This window comes from Pyrus communis, chromosome 10, assembly GCF_041283825.1.
Source record: "Pyrus communis isolate YQ-2024b chromosome 10, ASM4128382v1, whole genome shotgun sequence".
Classification (NCBI taxonomy): Eukaryota; Viridiplantae; Streptophyta; class Magnoliopsida; order Rosales; family Rosaceae; genus Pyrus; species Pyrus communis.
In genome coordinates, this window is record NC_142574.1 from 27,855,709 (window position 1) to 27,873,953 (window position 18,245).

General features: G+C 34.9%; 1 protein-coding gene across 2 annotated transcripts; it reads right to left on the reverse strand.

Moving 5' to 3' along the window:
- Positions 1-292: 292 nt before the first annotated feature.
- On the reverse strand, positions 293-14,043 carry LOC137730100 (ABC transporter C family member 2). Of its 2 annotated transcripts, none has more exons than XM_068469164.2 (28): positions 13,761-14,043; positions 12,629-13,050; positions 11,925-12,103; positions 11,719-11,758; positions 11,121-11,277; positions 10,592-10,706; positions 10,427-10,507; positions 10,274-10,298; positions 9,859-9,915; positions 9,188-9,253; positions 8,811-8,885; positions 7,969-8,076; positions 7,479-7,613; positions 7,139-7,245; positions 6,959-7,052; positions 6,504-6,671; positions 6,023-6,163; positions 5,519-5,719; positions 5,155-5,253; positions 4,900-5,052; positions 3,996-4,408; positions 3,582-3,762; positions 3,099-3,422; positions 2,181-2,937; positions 1,931-2,052; positions 1,541-1,786; positions 910-1,336; positions 293-784 (listed from the first exon to the last, which is right to left on the reverse strand). In XM_068469164.2, exons 2-28 carry the CDS (start codon positions 12,959-12,961, stop codon positions 693-695), a joined length of 4,896 nt encoding a protein of 1,631 aa, XP_068325265.2. In that variant the 5' UTR covers positions 12,962-13,050; positions 13,761-14,043; the 3' UTR covers positions 293-692. The 2 variants fall into 2 exon arrangements, with proteins under 2 accessions (XP_068325265.2, XP_068325266.2); XM_068469165.2 differs by having other exon boundaries at positions 13,559-13,837.
- Between the last annotated feature and the right edge of the window lie 4,202 nt (positions 14,044-18,245).

The window sequence follows — 18,245 nt, forward strand, 5'->3', positions numbered from 1 at the left end:
GAAAATTAAATTACAAAATAAACAAGAAAATGTTAAAAAGGAATAAAATGTTAACTAAAGTAGACTACGTCACCTTCCTCACATCTCTCTTACTCCTCCTGGTCCTTAATTTTTCTTTGATTTGTTTATTATAACGGTTGAAAAAAAATAGAAACGTAAAAGAATGCGCGTAAATTATTTTCCTTTCCATTGTCCATCAGAAATACATCGATTTATTTTAAAAATCGACTTAAATTAAGTGATTTCTAATATAACAATCTCTTTTTCAATCCACTTAGCAGGAAAGATTAAGTTTTCGAACCCAGAAATGGCCAATTGTTATAGACAGTAATTATCCCACACAACATTTGAGCCACTGCATTAGGTAACTACATCTACAAGCATAAGCAGTTTTACAGCTTACTGTTCGTTGACACTGGACAATCCATATCAAGGATTTGTCCGTCGTCGAAATTAACACAACAGAAAATGGCGATCTGAAATACCAGATCGTCCTCGGTGTTTTCCCGTGTATGAATTTCACAACGGACCAATTTATTGCCATATCCGAGACCCGAGCAGGACAGCTTAGAATGTCCTGTGACTACCACCCTCACAATATAAAATCCACTAGAAAAATTGCAGTGTGTAGAAGCTAAAGCGGTAACAATTAGTAGTATGAAACAGCTTTCACCAAGCCAGAGACAGTTTTCCTACATGTCAGCATGGTCCCAGTCAATTCTGTCGCCAACATTTTCTGTTTGATGAAGCCGGTTCCTAGCTAACCTGCTCATCACAGCAAGACCTGGAGAAAAAATCGTTTAAACGCAGTCAGATTTGGAACACAGATGAAAACATTCATCCAGAATCTACTAATTCTGTTTTAAGGACATAATGTGGGTTGAGAAAACAACTGGAGTCACACGGTACCTTCAACCATTTTGTAGAGAGCCGACCACCACCCATCTCTAGAGACCTGATTTTGATCAAGAGACTCTTCGATCTCTTTATCGTGCTTTCCTTCCAAAACTCCTCGGAGTGTTATCACTGCATCCTTCGTCTTCTTAAGGATGCTGTTCTCGTCTTCAATTTCCAACCTTTGAAGGTCATTCTGGGATGAACTGAGGCTCACAGCTACAGCAAACTGAGCAGCTGCAGCCCAGCGAGAAGAGGCCAGCCATCTCCTCTGTCCATCTATTTGTCTGTTTTCTTCTCTCGCCAACCTGTTTTCTCCTTCCCCTCCAAGTACCAAGCTTCGTAAATATTGAGCATTCGCTGAGCCCGTACTTTGGACCATTTTAGAGAAAGCGCTTCCTTCGTTAGACAACAGGCGCTCTGGTGTATCAAATTCTCGAACCTGGAAGCACAAAAAGTGATCAACAAAAAAGAAAACGACTTAAAAGCTTTTAAGTTCAAAAGCTGCCAAGAGCTCTCGAGTATAATTGACTCAAATTTACAATATGGATCCCATAAGACATAATTCATAACCTCTCCACACTGGTAGTCAAAAATCAGCAGAAAATAAAACAATGAATGATAAGTAACTCTGATTGAAGCATACCCGGCCAGCATCAAGCAGAAGGATTCGGTCGCAGTCAATAATGGTATTTAGACGATGAGCAATAATAAGCATTGTACATGACTTAAATTCTTCGCGAATAGTTTTTTGAATAAGAGCGTCAGTTCTGACATCAACAGCTGCAGTCGCTTCATCAAGAACAAGAATCTTTGATCTTCGCAACAATGCTCGGGCAAGACTTAATAATTGTCGCTGTCCAACACTGAAATTATCTCCTGCCTCCGAGACCTTGACATATCACAAGTAAGAGAGAATTAAAACACTATTGCATTAAGGATATGACTTCTTTACCACCCCTTGAGTAACCTCTAAATGAGGAAGAACCTATATACAATAAGACCGAAATCACATCAAGCAAAGTTGAATGTATACCTCAGCATCTAATCCCAAAGAATTCCTCCTGATGGCATCCTTCAGATGTGCCCTCTCTAAAGCTTCCCAGAGGTCAGCATCATTGTGTTCTTGAAAAGGATCGAGATTAAACCTCACAGTTCCTGAGAAAAACAAAAAAATAGGATCATTAGAACAAACGTACTTTATTAGGTGTTGTCAACTAAAACATATCAACTTCTTACTGCTTCTGACTAATATTATAGCTTCCTAGGTCAACGTTTGCATGTACCTGAAAAGAGAACTGGTGACTGAGGTATGATACCAAGAACTTTACGTAGATCTGTCAGTCCAAACTTAGCAACATCATAATCATCAATCAAAATTCTTCCTCTTTCTAATTCAACAATCCGAAATAATGCATTTATCATGCTGGACTTTCCTGCACCAGTCCTTCCAACAATTCCAACCTTGTCAGTTGGAGAAATTGTGAAAGACAACTCATGTAAAACTGGAGGAAGTTCAGGTCTATAACGTAAAACAACATTCTCAAACTTAATAGATCCAGATGAAGGCCACGCTGGAGGGGGGCGGTTGCTCTCAATTACAGCTGGACCCTCTGAAGGCAACTCTATATATGTACCAACCCGCTCAACAGCATTTAAGCTATTCTCAGCCAGACTTGCAAGTCTCAGAACAGCAGTCAATAAACTTGTAATATTAAGTGCATAACTGAGAAGGAGACCCATAGTGGATGCAAACTCCTGCTGGTTCTCTGCCCTTCCGTTCTGCATAACAGCAAAGGTAGCCGTAAACCATATCATGAGACCTCCCAATGTTTCCAAACGAATTCCAAGCCAGCGGTTTCCACTCATGTTCACCAGTGTGAATCTGATATTGTTGTCCACAGATTTTCCATTAATGTCTGCCATCCGATCATAAGCCTTATATGCACGAATAGTTGCTAAACCATTCAGCGCTTCACCAAATTGTGCATAAACAGGGGATCTGCTGATGGAGTCCAGGCGCTTTACCTCACGAGCCATGCTCTACACCAATAGAGAGAGAAAAAATAGAGGATATTAGACAATACAGAGTGCAAATAAAAAATTGATACCAAAGTGACCAACACGGTAGTACAACAGGCTAAGTACATGAAACCTAGTAACCCTAAGTTAAGGGTGACTCCAAAAGCATATCAAACATGTACCTGATAGTAGAGATAGGCTGCATAAAACAAAACAAGAAGTGGCATAATGGCCCACAAGGACATAGTGCTCACGATCCCTATCAAGATAAAGGTAGAAAGGAGCTGAGAGACTTGGCCAAGAAACATATTCACAAATGGAGCAACATTCCGATCAATGTCTCCAAGATCCTTTGCAAATCTATTTATGATCCGTCCAAGGGGATTGGTTTGGAAGAAGACCATTGGAGCTCTTAATATAGAGCTAAGCATGGCCTCATGCAACCTCCTAGCAGCATAAAGACTAGAAGTAATCAACCAATAAGAGTTTGCCAGTGTCACCAAAACCTGAAACCAAGAAATGTAGTTGGATTTTCATCACAAGAAACAAGGTGGTAAAAGTGCTTCAAGTTTCTCTGTACAATTCGATGCAAAATCCTCCACAAGATAGTTCACACCAATTACAACACCTAACTTAAAGCAACTGCTGTATAACTGTGTTCTTACCTGACCAAATGATAGAAGTGCATAGATCATGTTGTAGAAACCGGGGTTATAATTCCCTGTCATGCCTTGATCAGTCCAATGGCTCAACCATGTGCTACTTGAAACTCGTAGAACCTCGGATGAAATATAGCACATAAAGAGTATCATAACCACCCACAAGCCTCCTAACGCATCCTTATACCTGGATAAGATAAATTGCAAATTTACAAGACTTGTAAGCATTCAATACCTAGGTAATGTGCAACTAGCACATAGTAGTAGTCCCCTTCACAATGTATGTGCAAAAGAAGTCCAATTGACGATAAACACCTCTGAGACCAAGATTTCTTAAGAATTAAGGGATGACTCAATGTACCAGAGTACTAGGGGAATTCAAGGGGATACTGAAATTTTGTTATTGAAAATCTGATTTACCTCGCCAAAACTTTCAGGCTAACAACGCCTGTTTCCCTTTCTTCTTGTTTGATAAGAACAGATTTTCCTTCTTTTGGTTTATTTGCTTGGCTTGTACTTTTTGGTATACCATTAACCATCCCATTAACAATAGGTTTTGAAGAGGCACTATGCTCCATCGTTTCATTGTTTTGATCAATGGTTCCACCATCTTCTTTTTCTTCTTCTTCATATTCTTCCATCTTTCCCGCGTTTTCCATTAGCCTTTTGAACAGCGTGCCATTATTGGAAAGCTCTTCAAATGTTCCCTCCTCTTTCACCATACCTTCATGGACCAGGATGATTCTATCAACTTGTGAAAGGAAATGTAGCTGATTTGTAACAAGAACCCTGGTTTTCTCTCTCAATTCTCCCCTGATACATTTATCAAAAACCTGGTATGATACATAAGAAATGTTACACGAATATACAAAAGAATAATTAATAACCAACTTTCAGCAGCCAGAGATAGGGCTTGCAAGTGTAGAAAGAAATAACATAATTAGGAAAATGCAAAAGAAAAGATAAACCAGCGTGTATTTACTACTTAGCCATTGCACATCTTTTCAATAAAATATCCATAAGCCTTACAGTAGAAATATAAGGAAGATAGAACTATACTAGTAGAATCACAGGTCCGCGAACACAAATGCTTAAATAAAGGTATGCCTATGTGGGTAAGTCCAATTAACTCTGACAATACAAAGATTCAACCTAGTATCTGAAATACTTGGTAACTTACCAAGAACATGCTTGTGGAGATGACAAAAGACATGATAAACAACAGATCATAGATTATTTTTTATATTTAAAATTAGAATGTAGGAGCAATAAGGATAAACCAACTCTTGAAGTGAATAACTTAAGTGAGATGTAAAATAGTAACCTGTCGAGCCACGTGAGCATCCAGAGCACTCAAAGGATCATCAAAAATGTATACATCAGAGTTGGAGTAGACAGCTCTAGCCATAGAGACTCTTTGCTTCTGCCCACCACTAATATTCACTCCTCTTTCACCAATCTCGGTCAGATCACCACCCTAAACAAGTGAGAAATTTAGGCCCACAAATTACCAGGTAGCATCGGAAGTTTGCAAAATGCACTATAAGAGCTAACACGATAGAACTCTAACAGCACTTACAGGCAATAAGTCCAGGTCATGCCTCAATGCAGTCACATCTATTGCCTTCTCATATCTTCCGGAGTCAAAGTATGATCCAAATAAAATGTTGTCACGTACCTGAAAACATAAATTCAGAAAGTGACCCATTTGCATGAGCAAGTAGATTGCATTGTAATAATTTAGTACTCAAAGTTAAACTATGTCCCAGGGCTCTGTCTCCAACTAAATTACCTTGATAACAAGAACAAGTACTATTTGTGACAGCACATTTCAATCACAAGAATTTCCAGATTCACAGAAACGGTAAATAAATGCAAAAATTCAAACACATACTTTAGAAAGACGTAAATAAATATATAAAATGGGGATGCTCAAAACTTACGGTTGCATTAAAAATCCATGAAACTTGTGGAACATAAGCAACCATTCCTCTCATTACAACACTTGATTCTGCTACAGAAGGAAGCTCCCCTAGCATTGCAGATATAAGTGATGTCTTTCCTTCACCAGTACTGCCAACAATTGCTACCAAGCTCCCAACAGGGATATCCAAATTAACATCCGTCAGTGTGGGCTTCTCTGCCTGAAGGAAAACATATATGTCAGGTCTGTTTGTTTCACAGAGAAAATGCAAAACACTTCTAAGCTTGTTCAAGCACTAGATTACTTATTTACAGAATCCTTCTACAATACACACAAACTTATATGATGTAAGCACTATGAAAACTAAAATTGGACAACAGAAATAAAAGCTGAGCTCAAGCCCGTAACAAAAATGTACAACTTGACCATATACATGAACACATATAGGAAATCATGAATCAAATGTGCGATGAAAATATTCATTACAGCCACAGAGAAACTAAAGAAACATTATCAATTAGACCTTTGAGTCCCAAGAAAAGTTTCCATTCTTAATTGAGATGGCCGGCAGTCCTGGATCAAGAGGAGGGTTTGGCAGAAGAACTCTCTCTTCAGCTAAAAGCAGCTCCTCTAGGCGCTTTAAGGATACATTGGCATTAACCGCCTGTAAAAGTAAAGTAATACTAGAAATTAAGTAACAGAAGAAAACATGTGAGAAGTTCACAAAGTTGGCAGACAAAGAACTTTATTTGATGATTTACAAGAAATTGAAAGACAGTACATAATGCTGAAGAGGCTAACATATTTTTAAACTGCTTATTCAAAGTATTGGCAAGAATTGTGTTCAGAAAAGAACCAACAGGATATAAAACACTGAAATATTCTTGCATATACACCACACTACCCAAAAAAAAAACATCTTCAAGAATAACCTAGAGTTTGAACCACGATAAATGTTTTGAGGAAAATATTATCATTTTTGGGTACCAGGAAAGAAGTCGAACCTGGGTTATTATATTAGGAAGCATGAATAGGGGAAACCGAAGCACAGCAAACAGAGAAAGTGAAGTAAATGCCCTTGAAGGTGTAAGATCCCCACCAAGAAAAGTGAACAATCCAAATGAAATCACAGTGACTACAACTGGGGTGCTATTTAGTATAAATCCATTGCACTGCAAAAACAAGGGAAAGAGTCAGTAAAAAAAAAAAAGTTGACATTCGTAACATCTATCTCAAGGAATTTGGATATGTACATGATCATGATTGATGCAAGATCATGCAAAATGCCTACTTCAGTAATCAACTGTAGCATTCTGATGGCATGTCATGAATAATGAAATCAGAAGAGATTTTCTTATAGGAATGAAAACCTTCTAAAAAAGAGAAATGAGAAGAATTTACATCAAATGGGTGGATATGGTAAGAAAACGAAATTTCAGAAAATATTGCCATGCCATACCGCTCCCAGCAGTGATGCTTTTCGAAACCAGAACAACTCATCAGTTCGAACACTATGCACCTTGGATTGGAAACTACTCTCCCATGCATAACATCTGAGCCATTGGAAAATACACAATGAAAAACAGTCCATATAAATCCCCCTAACATATATAGGCATGTCACCAAAATTGAGTCATACTTCACAGTGTCCATTGCTGCCAAAATTTCATTCATCAGACCAATTCTTTTGTCTGTACGCTGTAACCCCTCCTTGGACAATTTCTGCATTTTGCTGATCACAAATGTCTGTCCCAAGTAAATCACAAAGATTAGGACACATTAAATTGAAAGGATATCTAAACATGTATAAGGTGGAAAATATAAAACTGTAGTGTAGTTACTAACTACTCAGCACAGACAGGCACACTCCATTGTGATAGTAATGTCGTCACTACTCAGAATTCTTTTAGGTATAACTAAAGCATATTAACATAGTTTTTATGCAAAACAAGCAAAATCAAATGGAACAACTATTTTACCTGTAGGGGGAACAAAAGAACTAACATGAGGGCACCAAGTAGTGAAGCAACCCCCAATTGCTGATACAGAAGAACCATGGAGATAATGATACGAAATGGAGCTGACCACAAAGTATGAAGAGATTGGGATATTTGCTGTGCAAGGAACAAAAACAAATTAACAAACCAACCAAAACATCTTCACAAATAATAGCACAAAATGATTAGTACACTTAATTTGTTTGGTACCACCTGTATATATTTTGAAAAGGATGAGATAAACCCAAATCTCAATTGAAACAAATTTTGAGTAGAGAATAAGTAGAAAAAGAAAACTTCTTATGTTCTGAGATTAAAGTGTCCAGAGAAGTCTGGCTCCAATCGCACATTCAGGGGTTTTACTATCGTCTGACTGCAGGAAATTGCTATAGTAATCTCTAATTAAACAATTAATTTTCACCTTCAAAAGATAATTTTAAGGACACATGCAAAAACTGTTCAGAGTGCGTACCTGAAGTGTTTCGGCATCAGTTGTCATCAAGTTGGTTATCTTCCCAGAGGCAAACTTCTTTCTTGCTTCATGAGTCAGCCTTAAGGATTTCCGAAATACAGCAGCAACCTAAAATAAGAAAAGTATAGAATCATGCTTCACAAAATGATATATCAAGTTTAATAGCAAGTCTTGCATACCTTCATGCAATTATGAGTTCAATACTTCCCCACATTATTATACCAATCAGAAAACCATACAACTAGCTAACCCCTCAACATAAAACACTAAAAATAAACCCCACTCCATAGAAAAGTAACAAGACCTTAACCCACTCAAGAATTCCTAATTAACCAGCTAAATGTCGCAAGCCCCCAGTAAATAGCATGGTAAAATTGTTTTTGAGTTTGGCATTCCATGATTCAAACCAAAAACCTTGCCATTTCAAAACCAAACATTTATAGACATCCCTGAGCTAAGAATCTACTGCAAAATTCCAATCCTCACTCGCCCAGGGACCATGACCAAGTAAAAGGCCCACAAACTGATAGACTTGCATTGGTTGCTAAATCTCACACATGCCATGGATGTGAAACGAAAGTTATACTGGGAGGGAGAGTGGTGGGGGTAAAAATGATTGTTTATTACCGATTCACCCTTACTATATTAAAATCCTTCAACATAAAAATGAGCATAGATGGAACCTAGTCAAAACTCCTTGACAAAGTGGCTTCTCTTAAATAACAGTATAATTTGGTGACAGAATGGCACTGATGATATTACCAACATGGAAAAATACAAACGTAAATTAGAATGCGGTTAATAGCATTAAAACGAGGTTGGAAAAAGTAAAAACAAAATACCAAGGTTGACCGAAGCCGGAAGCCAACGCGCATGACATTCTGAAAATACTGAGCTTCACATAACACCCCAACAACCTGAAAGCAAGGCAAATCTCTCATTAAAAAAAAAAATGTAAGATAAGTTCCAGGGTTCAAACACCAGCTAGTGGATATTGTGCAAGTTTCTTAGGGAAAAACAGGAACTTCAAGAAAAGAGGGAGCAGGTTATATTAGGTAAGCAATTATTGTCAATTCACCAAGCAGGGTAACTGCAACATCCCTTGAAATTGATAATGCAGCAAGAGTATGCAAATGTGTGTGATACTAAAGGGTAGCTGTGCAAAACAATCTATGCATTGGAAATGACGTAAATACAAAACAGAGGATTTATATCATACCACTCCAGCAAATATTAAGAAGGCATAGATGTAACCAATCCACGCTGGATCCCCTCGTTGCATAGACTGCAGACAATTTCAGATTAAATAAAAGAAGGATTATGATAATTACAATAAAGGATCAATTTCCAGGAATCTGATACACTATATCTGATTTCAGAGATATGCAGGAATTGTGACACACCAGTAACATAAGTTTCAAAATAAAAAAACAAAGAATTAATGCATCATGGATCAGTATCCACAAAATTAACACACCTGGAGAAAGTTAGGTTAAAGCTAATCTAACATTACAGAATTAACACACCTGAAGAAGGTTAGGATAAAGCTAATCTAACGTTACAGAATTAACACACCTGGAGAAGGTTAGGATAAAGCTAATCCAACATTACAGTGACAACAACTTTTGGGTCATTGAAGTCTCATTGTTGTTTTCTTTTCTTTATTTCCTAGTCAAAACTTCAAATTAGTTATCAGTGTTTCAACAACAATTTCATGACCAAAACACACAGAATTCAGGAATGCTTGACTAGCACAAGTTAAATTAAAAAACAGCCCTCATATGGGCCCAATCATCAATTTCCTTATCCCTACTAATTTGCATACTGAAATAATTAGTACCAGAGACGGACAACATAGAAAAGGGAAGGGTATAAACAATAAACACAAACCTGTAAGAGATGATTCAAAATAAGCGGCCCCACAAATTGGGAAAGATCATTCCCGATCTACACATTGTCAACAAAACAATAAAATAAGTTATAGCAATCGAAGCGTTCAACTTTACCATGCAAAACTTTTCAGACAGAAAATAGAAAATAACTCTTCGTATGTAGGACAACTACCTGAACAATGTGACTAGCATATATGCTGGACTAAAAACTACTAAACAAGCAACACAATCCAATAAAAAGTAAAAAGTAAAACAACAATGACAAAGAGCAGTAAGTGTTGATTAAAAAGTTAAAAAAATATACTATTCCAATTAGTGAAATATGAGTGTAATGCCCTTTGCATACTATTACATGTATCAAACTTTGCAGACTATTACCAAACATAAGCAATTCTGAAGAACGAGCTAATTACCTTCCAAAAGCCTCCAAACCAAAACCTATAAAGAGCACAATAAAATATGAATGAGAAGCATGTACATATAGAACTGCATAGGATGCGCAAGGGCAGTAATGACAATAAAGTGAAGAAGATTCACATCTAAGCCACGGGTCATGAAAATATTACCTTCCACCAAGGCTAGAGTTCAATGCTCTTAAAAGCCATGGTTTAGGCTTTCGACGTTCCTGAGCCCAACATGCTTGGAACCTGGAAAGCCAGTAAAAGAATTATGATGAAAACTATGATGTACTAGTTTAAGTGGAAACCAATTTGAAAATAACAAGCACACACTTATTGTTCAGTGTTTCAGTACGATCCCAAGTATCCAATTTCCAGATATCTTTCTCTGTAATGGGTCTTTGATAGCCTAGCTTCATAAGTGGATTCACCCATGAAAACAACATTCCTGATAAAAACACAACCAAGATATGAGTTGAGAAATAAGCCATGGAAAGAGGGTTCAATGCAGTCTTCAGAATATTATGAATGGTCTATTCTCTATATCCTTTGTCTTTGCATCATGCAAAATTAGCAAGCAAAAAACAAATACAGAGCGAGGAAAAAAAAACTAAGACTAAAATAGATTGAAATGGATTTGAATCAAAGTTAACTACATGAAACAGTAGCACAGATGTCAAACAACAAAGAAATAACCTTTAACAAAAGCATTTTATGATGGTTCAGTAGACCATACTAAAGTTGGCATACGTACAAAACAGAATTAATTCACTAACAATCACACTAGCTCTATCAGCATTTAATTCTCCATAAATTTTCTTAAATGTCAAGTATTAGGATCTTATCAAAATTATATACATACTTGACAATATGCTTGCATGCCTCTCAGGACATATTTGCTCCCCTCCAGGAAGTTCTTCATATGCAGCATCATCAATTGATTCAGTACGGATTGGAGTATAACCAGGATAATCAACCAATTTTGGAATATACACAAGCAAAAGTATTCCAAACAAACCCTACATCAGAGTGAAAATACATATATAAAACAATTTGACATTCAATATGCAGTCTAATCAAACATAAAAATAGCAACCTATAATAACGAACAGTAGTAGAGTTTCCCACCTTTTATTCTTTGTTTCTCTTTTTATTGAGTTTTGGTTTCTTATAAAAACAGAAAGGCTTCTGTTTCCCACCTTTTTTTTAATTTAAACATACTTCCCATCTGTTTTTACTAAATAATTTGTACCTATGTTAGACCAACGGCATACACAATGTATGTGCCACGGGGCAGTGCAGGATGACTAGGCAAATTAGACTGCTTAAACACTATTTCACTACTTTTAAGAAGAATAGCCTAAACATTGTGTGATAAAATTACAAAAAGTAGACATAAGAGGAAAGAAAAGCATAACCAGCGAAAATTAAGGTTAAAAGCGAAAAACAAGCCAACAAACCTGGGCAACAACTTCACTGATGTACAAATATAGTACAGATCTGCAAGGGTTACACAGGAAGATTGTCAGTTTGTCTTGCACAACCAAAAACCTCCAAAATGTACTAGCAGAGTGATATAAAACAGAAACAAAAACTTTGAAAATATAAACAGTCAAATCAATTATTGGTAAGGCAGTACCAGTTTTAGGTAAACAGACACACAAACCTGTGGTATAAGTCCCTTAGTGAAAGAACAAGATTCAGCATCACGGAATCCCCCACTAAAGTATAAATTACTGCAAATCTAACAAACCATCGGACCTCACGGATATAGATCTTAGTTTCCACACCAATCATTACCAGCATAGAGCACCAAGTAATGGCCTCTAATATCAGAGAAAACAACTGCCAAGAAAAGATGAAACTAAAATATTAGGCATATGAGTGTAATCTTACAGAAAGTTTGTTTTTGTACACTTTCTTCTCCCTTCAATGACAGTTTGTTCCTTATCCAGAAAAATAAAATGTGCAGGTTAATGATACTCACATGTGCAAAATGCTAATCCTATGGTCTAAAGCTAACTGAGTTTTTTAAGTGTAAAGCCCCTAATTTCATTGCATTTGAATTGATCACAGTTCGTGACTTGTTAAACTCGATATCTCCTCAGAAATTTTGGGAACTTGGCAGCTGAAATTTTCTTTAGTTCCAAGTACAAAACCTTGGTTTCTTTTGTCACTTTACTTAATGGGTGAGGAGTACCAAATTACCCTACATCTGATAAATGAAAACATTGGTTTCTTCAATTCACTTCGTTTATTTGTAAATTTAACATATAAAGAATTTTATCTATGCTAACTACTGTAACACAACATAGAGCAGCTAAACGCTAAACGATTAATTCACAGTACACAACAAATCAACAAACCAACCTCAAATGGTGCAACGCCAATCTGCCCATCTAAATTCAGCACTGAAATTCCCATGATCAAGCGGAACAAGGGCTCGGCGGTGCAATAAGCAGCCAATAAACCCAACATATAATTGTAAACTTTGGACTGCAAACAGAACCTCTGGGCTTTGAAATCCTTCTTGATCCGCCATGTTCGATAAATGCACAGGCCCAGAACAACCAAATGAGAAACGCAGACAACTAAAGAATCAACCGCGCAAGGCGTGTATGCACCAAAAGCATTCTCCACTGCTCTTGTCCAGACCCCACCGGGCACCGGGCGGCAATACCAATCCAAAGGCTCAAAACCCATCTTTTTCGTCACTTTTTTCACAAGAATTATTCGCTTTTAAAGCACACAATCCATCACTCGGGCCTCTCAGTCCCCACTGTGAGCTATTCCTGCATTATATGATAAAATTGAATTTAGCCACACAAAAAAAACCCAGGAACCAATGAAATCTCCTTGAAGGGTAAAATAAAAAACAGTAAAAACTCCAACTTTTCAGATTAATGGCCTACTTTTCTGACTAGCTTAAACTTTTTATCCACGAGAAATTACCATGGCTCGAAAGAATATGAAAAAATAAATAAAAACATTCAAGCATTCTACTTTTCTAAGCACCGTCGTTCTCAAAAATCCCTAAGAAAAAGTTCAAACTTTCCATACAACTTCAAAATTTTCAGAAATTCACGAGGAGTTTTCTGTTTGCCACAGTTACCAAAACTCAATATCTATTCTGGCAGTGTACATTTTCTCAGTAACCAAACAGAGGACTACAATCAAGCTAGAAAATGAAATTTCTTCAGAAAACAAACTTACAGAAACGTATAAAGCATTTATTAAGCCAAAAACCAAAACTCAGAAATACAGAATTCATAATTTTCAAATTTCAAAAGCACTGAACACCTCAGAGACTGGTCTTGCACTCAAAAACCCAGAAACAAAAACTGAAAGAGCAAAAGCGCTGCATTCAAACGAGCAGCTGACGACCTTCTCAGATCAAAGAAGGGAAATTTTTGGGGGAAAACAAAAGAATCAAAAGCTGTTGTTTGGATGCCGAGAAAATGGAATAAGAACAATCCCAATTTTCATGGAAAGTTTTGATTACCCTTTTCGTGCTTTTTCTTTGGGTGTAGCTCCCTGTCGAATTAATGGACAGGAATTGGTTTCTAACTCTTTGAGCCTGTGGAGGAGCCGAATACCAAGAGCATTTTGTCATTTAAAAAATCAAATGGGCTTTATTATTAAAAAAATTGGAATAAAAAAAAATGCTTTGGTTTGGCTTAATGCGTCATCGATTACGATAAAGATCATTTTGTTTGAGTGAGAATGGTTGTTGGATTCTTTTTGTCAGGATCTAGAAATTTTCTAATCATATTCGTTCATCGTACATCGTACGATCAGTTTTTATCAAGTATTATTTATATTTAATTTTAAATAAACAAATTTACAATGATTTTGACCGCACAATGTACGATAAACACATGTAATTAAAGGATCTCTATGATCTTCACAAAAAGGTTCTGACGAGAATCCTCCTGGATTTTGTTTTCCTTACTAGCATGAAATATGCCATTATCATGTACTGCAAACTTATCTAACAATAATAAATAGGATGGTGAACAAAAATATACTTTAATACCAATGTATTTGTAATATTTAAGTTATCATGTATTGCAAAACATGTTTTGCAAAGAAATGTTAAAGAGACTCTTAAAATATAACTCTCACGTGTTCACATTATAAAATATTACATTAAAAACACGAGATGAGTCAATAGAAAATTCATTTCAATAGAATCTCCTTTCTTATCATTTAAACTCTATTTATCATTTTTTTATAGGTACATTTCTACTGTGTGGTACAAAATAATTGTTTTGGTTTTCCCTATATTGCGGGGATAATGTGCAAATCTGTGCTTTTGTTCTCTTGTGTGTATGATAATGTGGAGGTGGGAAAGAGATTAGGGTATTTTTGTCTTTTTGTTGAGAGAAAAGGCACCTTGTTGTGATATGGTTAATGATTCTTTAATTATAGGTAGATTATTATGTTGTCATTTTTATTTTGAAATTTTCACTAATAATTCAAAATTTCTTTGCGAATTTTGAATTACGGATATTAATATGTAATTTTATAATTATTTTATTATTCTTATACATAAATAAACTTGTTGTAATTTATAATAATCTAATCATATTTCAACCTATAATAATCTAATCATAAATAAATAAGGGGAGAACAATTCCAACAATAAAAATAATCTAAGGGGAGAACAATTCCAACCAATAATAATCTAATCATATTTCCAACAAAAAAAAAAAATTTGATCCACTACTATGTAGTCCGAAAATAACAGCTTATTTTGTATAATTTAATAATACAAAGAAAATTTGTGCAGTCGCATAGCATGTGTCAAATATCACCTGTAAACTCGTTTTTAATTTTTATTCTTAGCATATTTGTTTATTTGTTCCCGAGATTTGTATGGAGTTGTCAATTTTTTTTCTTGAATTTTAATTTTGTCGATTATCTTCCTGAACTTTTATAATTGGTCAATTTACTTTTTGAATATTAATTTTGGTCGTTAGCCCCTAAACTTTTATAAATAGCCTATTTCGCTCGGATATTAGATTTTAAAATTTTTCATCCATATTTATCACGCGAACAACACATGACAATTGTATGAGAGTAAAAAGTATGGGAAACTGGATGGATGAAATTTTTTAAAATCTAACGCAAAGAGAGAAATTGGCTATTCAAAATAGTTATAGGGGTAATTAGCCAAAACTAACGTTCGTAAAAAATCAGCTAATTATCTCTACTCATTATCAACCAAAATTCTATGAAATTACCAGTTTAACCCTCTAATTAAAGAATAAGAAATATGAGGCAGAAATGTAATTTCACACAACTAAATTTTGCAGTTTTTTTCCTTCAAAGTCTCACCTACATATAATCCTAACATATCTCTAATAATAAAAATAAATAAATAAATAAATAAAACCTCTCAATCTCACATTCTCTATCACTTTCTTCCTCTCTCCTTCTATTTCAAAAACAAAAATAAATATCACAACACTTTGTATGTGCCCATATGCTAGTAAAAGTTAAGAAAATAAACGGTTGAAATTAAATTTAAAAAAAGAAGTTAATAACTCTATAGGAACAAATCGATAAATACTAGGAGGCGAGGGACCATTCATATTTGTAACTTTCTGAACGTAGGAGCCAAAACCAAAAACCAAACAGACAAGTCGTTCTCTCAAAAACAAAAAGACTAAAAAGTCCACGAGAAATAGAAAGTCGGCAAACGTGTGATGTGTACCAGTTTTTTTAGGTCAAAGTATCATGTGAGTTTCAATTTGCAGCATAAAGAGCCAAATTAAAATTGCACATCATATATCAAAACAAAACTAAGTTGTAATTTGCAGCATATCTATAAGGAGTGTAATTTTGTAGTTGATGGGTAAACCAAGTTGAATTTAAGTAGCGAGCTAGATTTTCAATAGCTTGCGAAGCCTTTTCCTTATTTAGTTCAAATTCTTCTATTGACTATTCTGAAGTCGCTAGAGCTAGATTATTTTTTCTTTAGTTTTTCTTTTCTCTGTTTTTTTTCCACGTTACCGGAAAAAAAAAAAAAATTGCATCCAACTCAAAGTCGAAAGTGGATGTTGAGCAAAGTTTGGACACAATTTTGTACTAATAAAGTCACGTTGAAATTGAATTTATGATATATGAGTATATTTAAGAGTAGATTGTTTGGTTAGACTGCTAGGAATGACTTGCAGGAATCGGTCGTCTTCAGTCGGCCTTCAAAATCACTTTCAAATTATGTCCCCAAGGGCCAACCCTTTACTTTAAAAGTCTTATTTTACTAGAGAGACTTTTCAGTGTGACTGGTACGTAAGGTGGTCCATTATGTGCCACTATACAAATAGTGAGATATGTGTGTTAAAAAGTTAATAACTTAAAAAATAAAATTTCTCACCAAAATACGTGGTGTACCACTTGTGTTCCCGTCACAACTAAAAATTTCTCCTTTTACTGAAAGCTTCACCAGCACAACTCCATAATTTATTTGTTTATTTATTATTAATATTAAGCAACCACGAGGAAGTCTGTTGAATATATATAAAGTTATAACCAATAAGTTATTGACCGGAAGAAAAAAATATATATATAACCAATAAGTTTCATGAAGTTTTAAAAAAATGAAAAAAAAAACATAGTCAAACTTGTAAATAAAAAATAAAATAATAAAAAAAACCAAATTAAAATAAAATAATTTAGAAATTTGGTTGAAGAGGCCAACTTTGCTTCTGCAACCAAATTAAATTATAATAATTTAGAAAATAAAATAAAATAAGTTTGCTATCTGGTTTGCGTCAACCGCGTTCAAAGAGTTTTGCTTTATTATTTTTTTAACAATTAATTGACCTTTATCTTTGGTTGAACAATTCATTGATTTAGTAGGGTGTAATGAGAATTTTAATTGTCATAAGTGAGGTTAGTTTAGGAACTAAATTTAGGTTTAAAGAGATAATTAAATCAAATGTTGGTTTAAAAAGTAAGTTGAGTGTTGAGATATAAAATGTGAGTTTAAATAAAATTTTCCTTGAAAATTTGATTTAACAAACACCGTATATTCTTGACTAATGAAGGAAATTTAGCATGAGAAAGGAATCTCCTTCTTAATATAAAGCTCAACCGTCACTTAGTATTACGGTTTAGTGATATTCCACTTTATTTGTAAGTGAGAGGTTTTAGGTTCGATTCTTGCCAAATACGTCAAATTTGAACCATATTATTACGACTCACCCATTGTGAGGCTTAGCCTACTCCTTCATTCCTTTAGTGTAGATAATATCTCTGGTTCAAAAAAAAAAAAAAAAAAACATAAACCTCAATCATACTAGGATATATAAAATATAATGATAAATAATTGGTAGTTTATAACTTTGGAGCATCTTTAAAGGAGATGTTCAAATCAACACTAAGAGTAAAAAAGGCAACGACAATGTTTTCCAATTGAAAAGCCAAATTTAATGTGGTGCATTAATAGTTAAAAAGGATAACAACAATGTTTTCCAACCGAAAAGTCAAATTTAATGTCGCGTGCCAAGGATTCGCAGCTCTCACCTTTACCGCCAAAATTGACCGCAGCTTCAAATCTTTTTTTAGTTGATTATTAAAGGCATTTTATTATTATTTTTTTGTTATGAAATATTTATTATAATAGTTTAATATAATATAATAAGGAAATGTTATTATCACTCTAAAAATATCATTTTGCAATCCTTATAAGTGTATTTTTATTTTTTAAATACATAAAGTTTTGAGTGTAAAATGAGAATTTGGGAGTGTCAATAACAACTCCCTAAAATAATAGTGTAGTTTGACATATCAGGTGAAGAGTAAAACTTTAAAAGATGTCAAGGTGTCACATAAGCTATTAAATTTAAATTTAAGATAAATGATAAGCAGACTCTCTCAACCTGAGACTCTTCATGGATTATCTGTCATCTAATGTTTTGGACACAATATTTATAATGTTGGCATGAGAATTAATGTTAAACTGTGTGGAAAGTTTCAT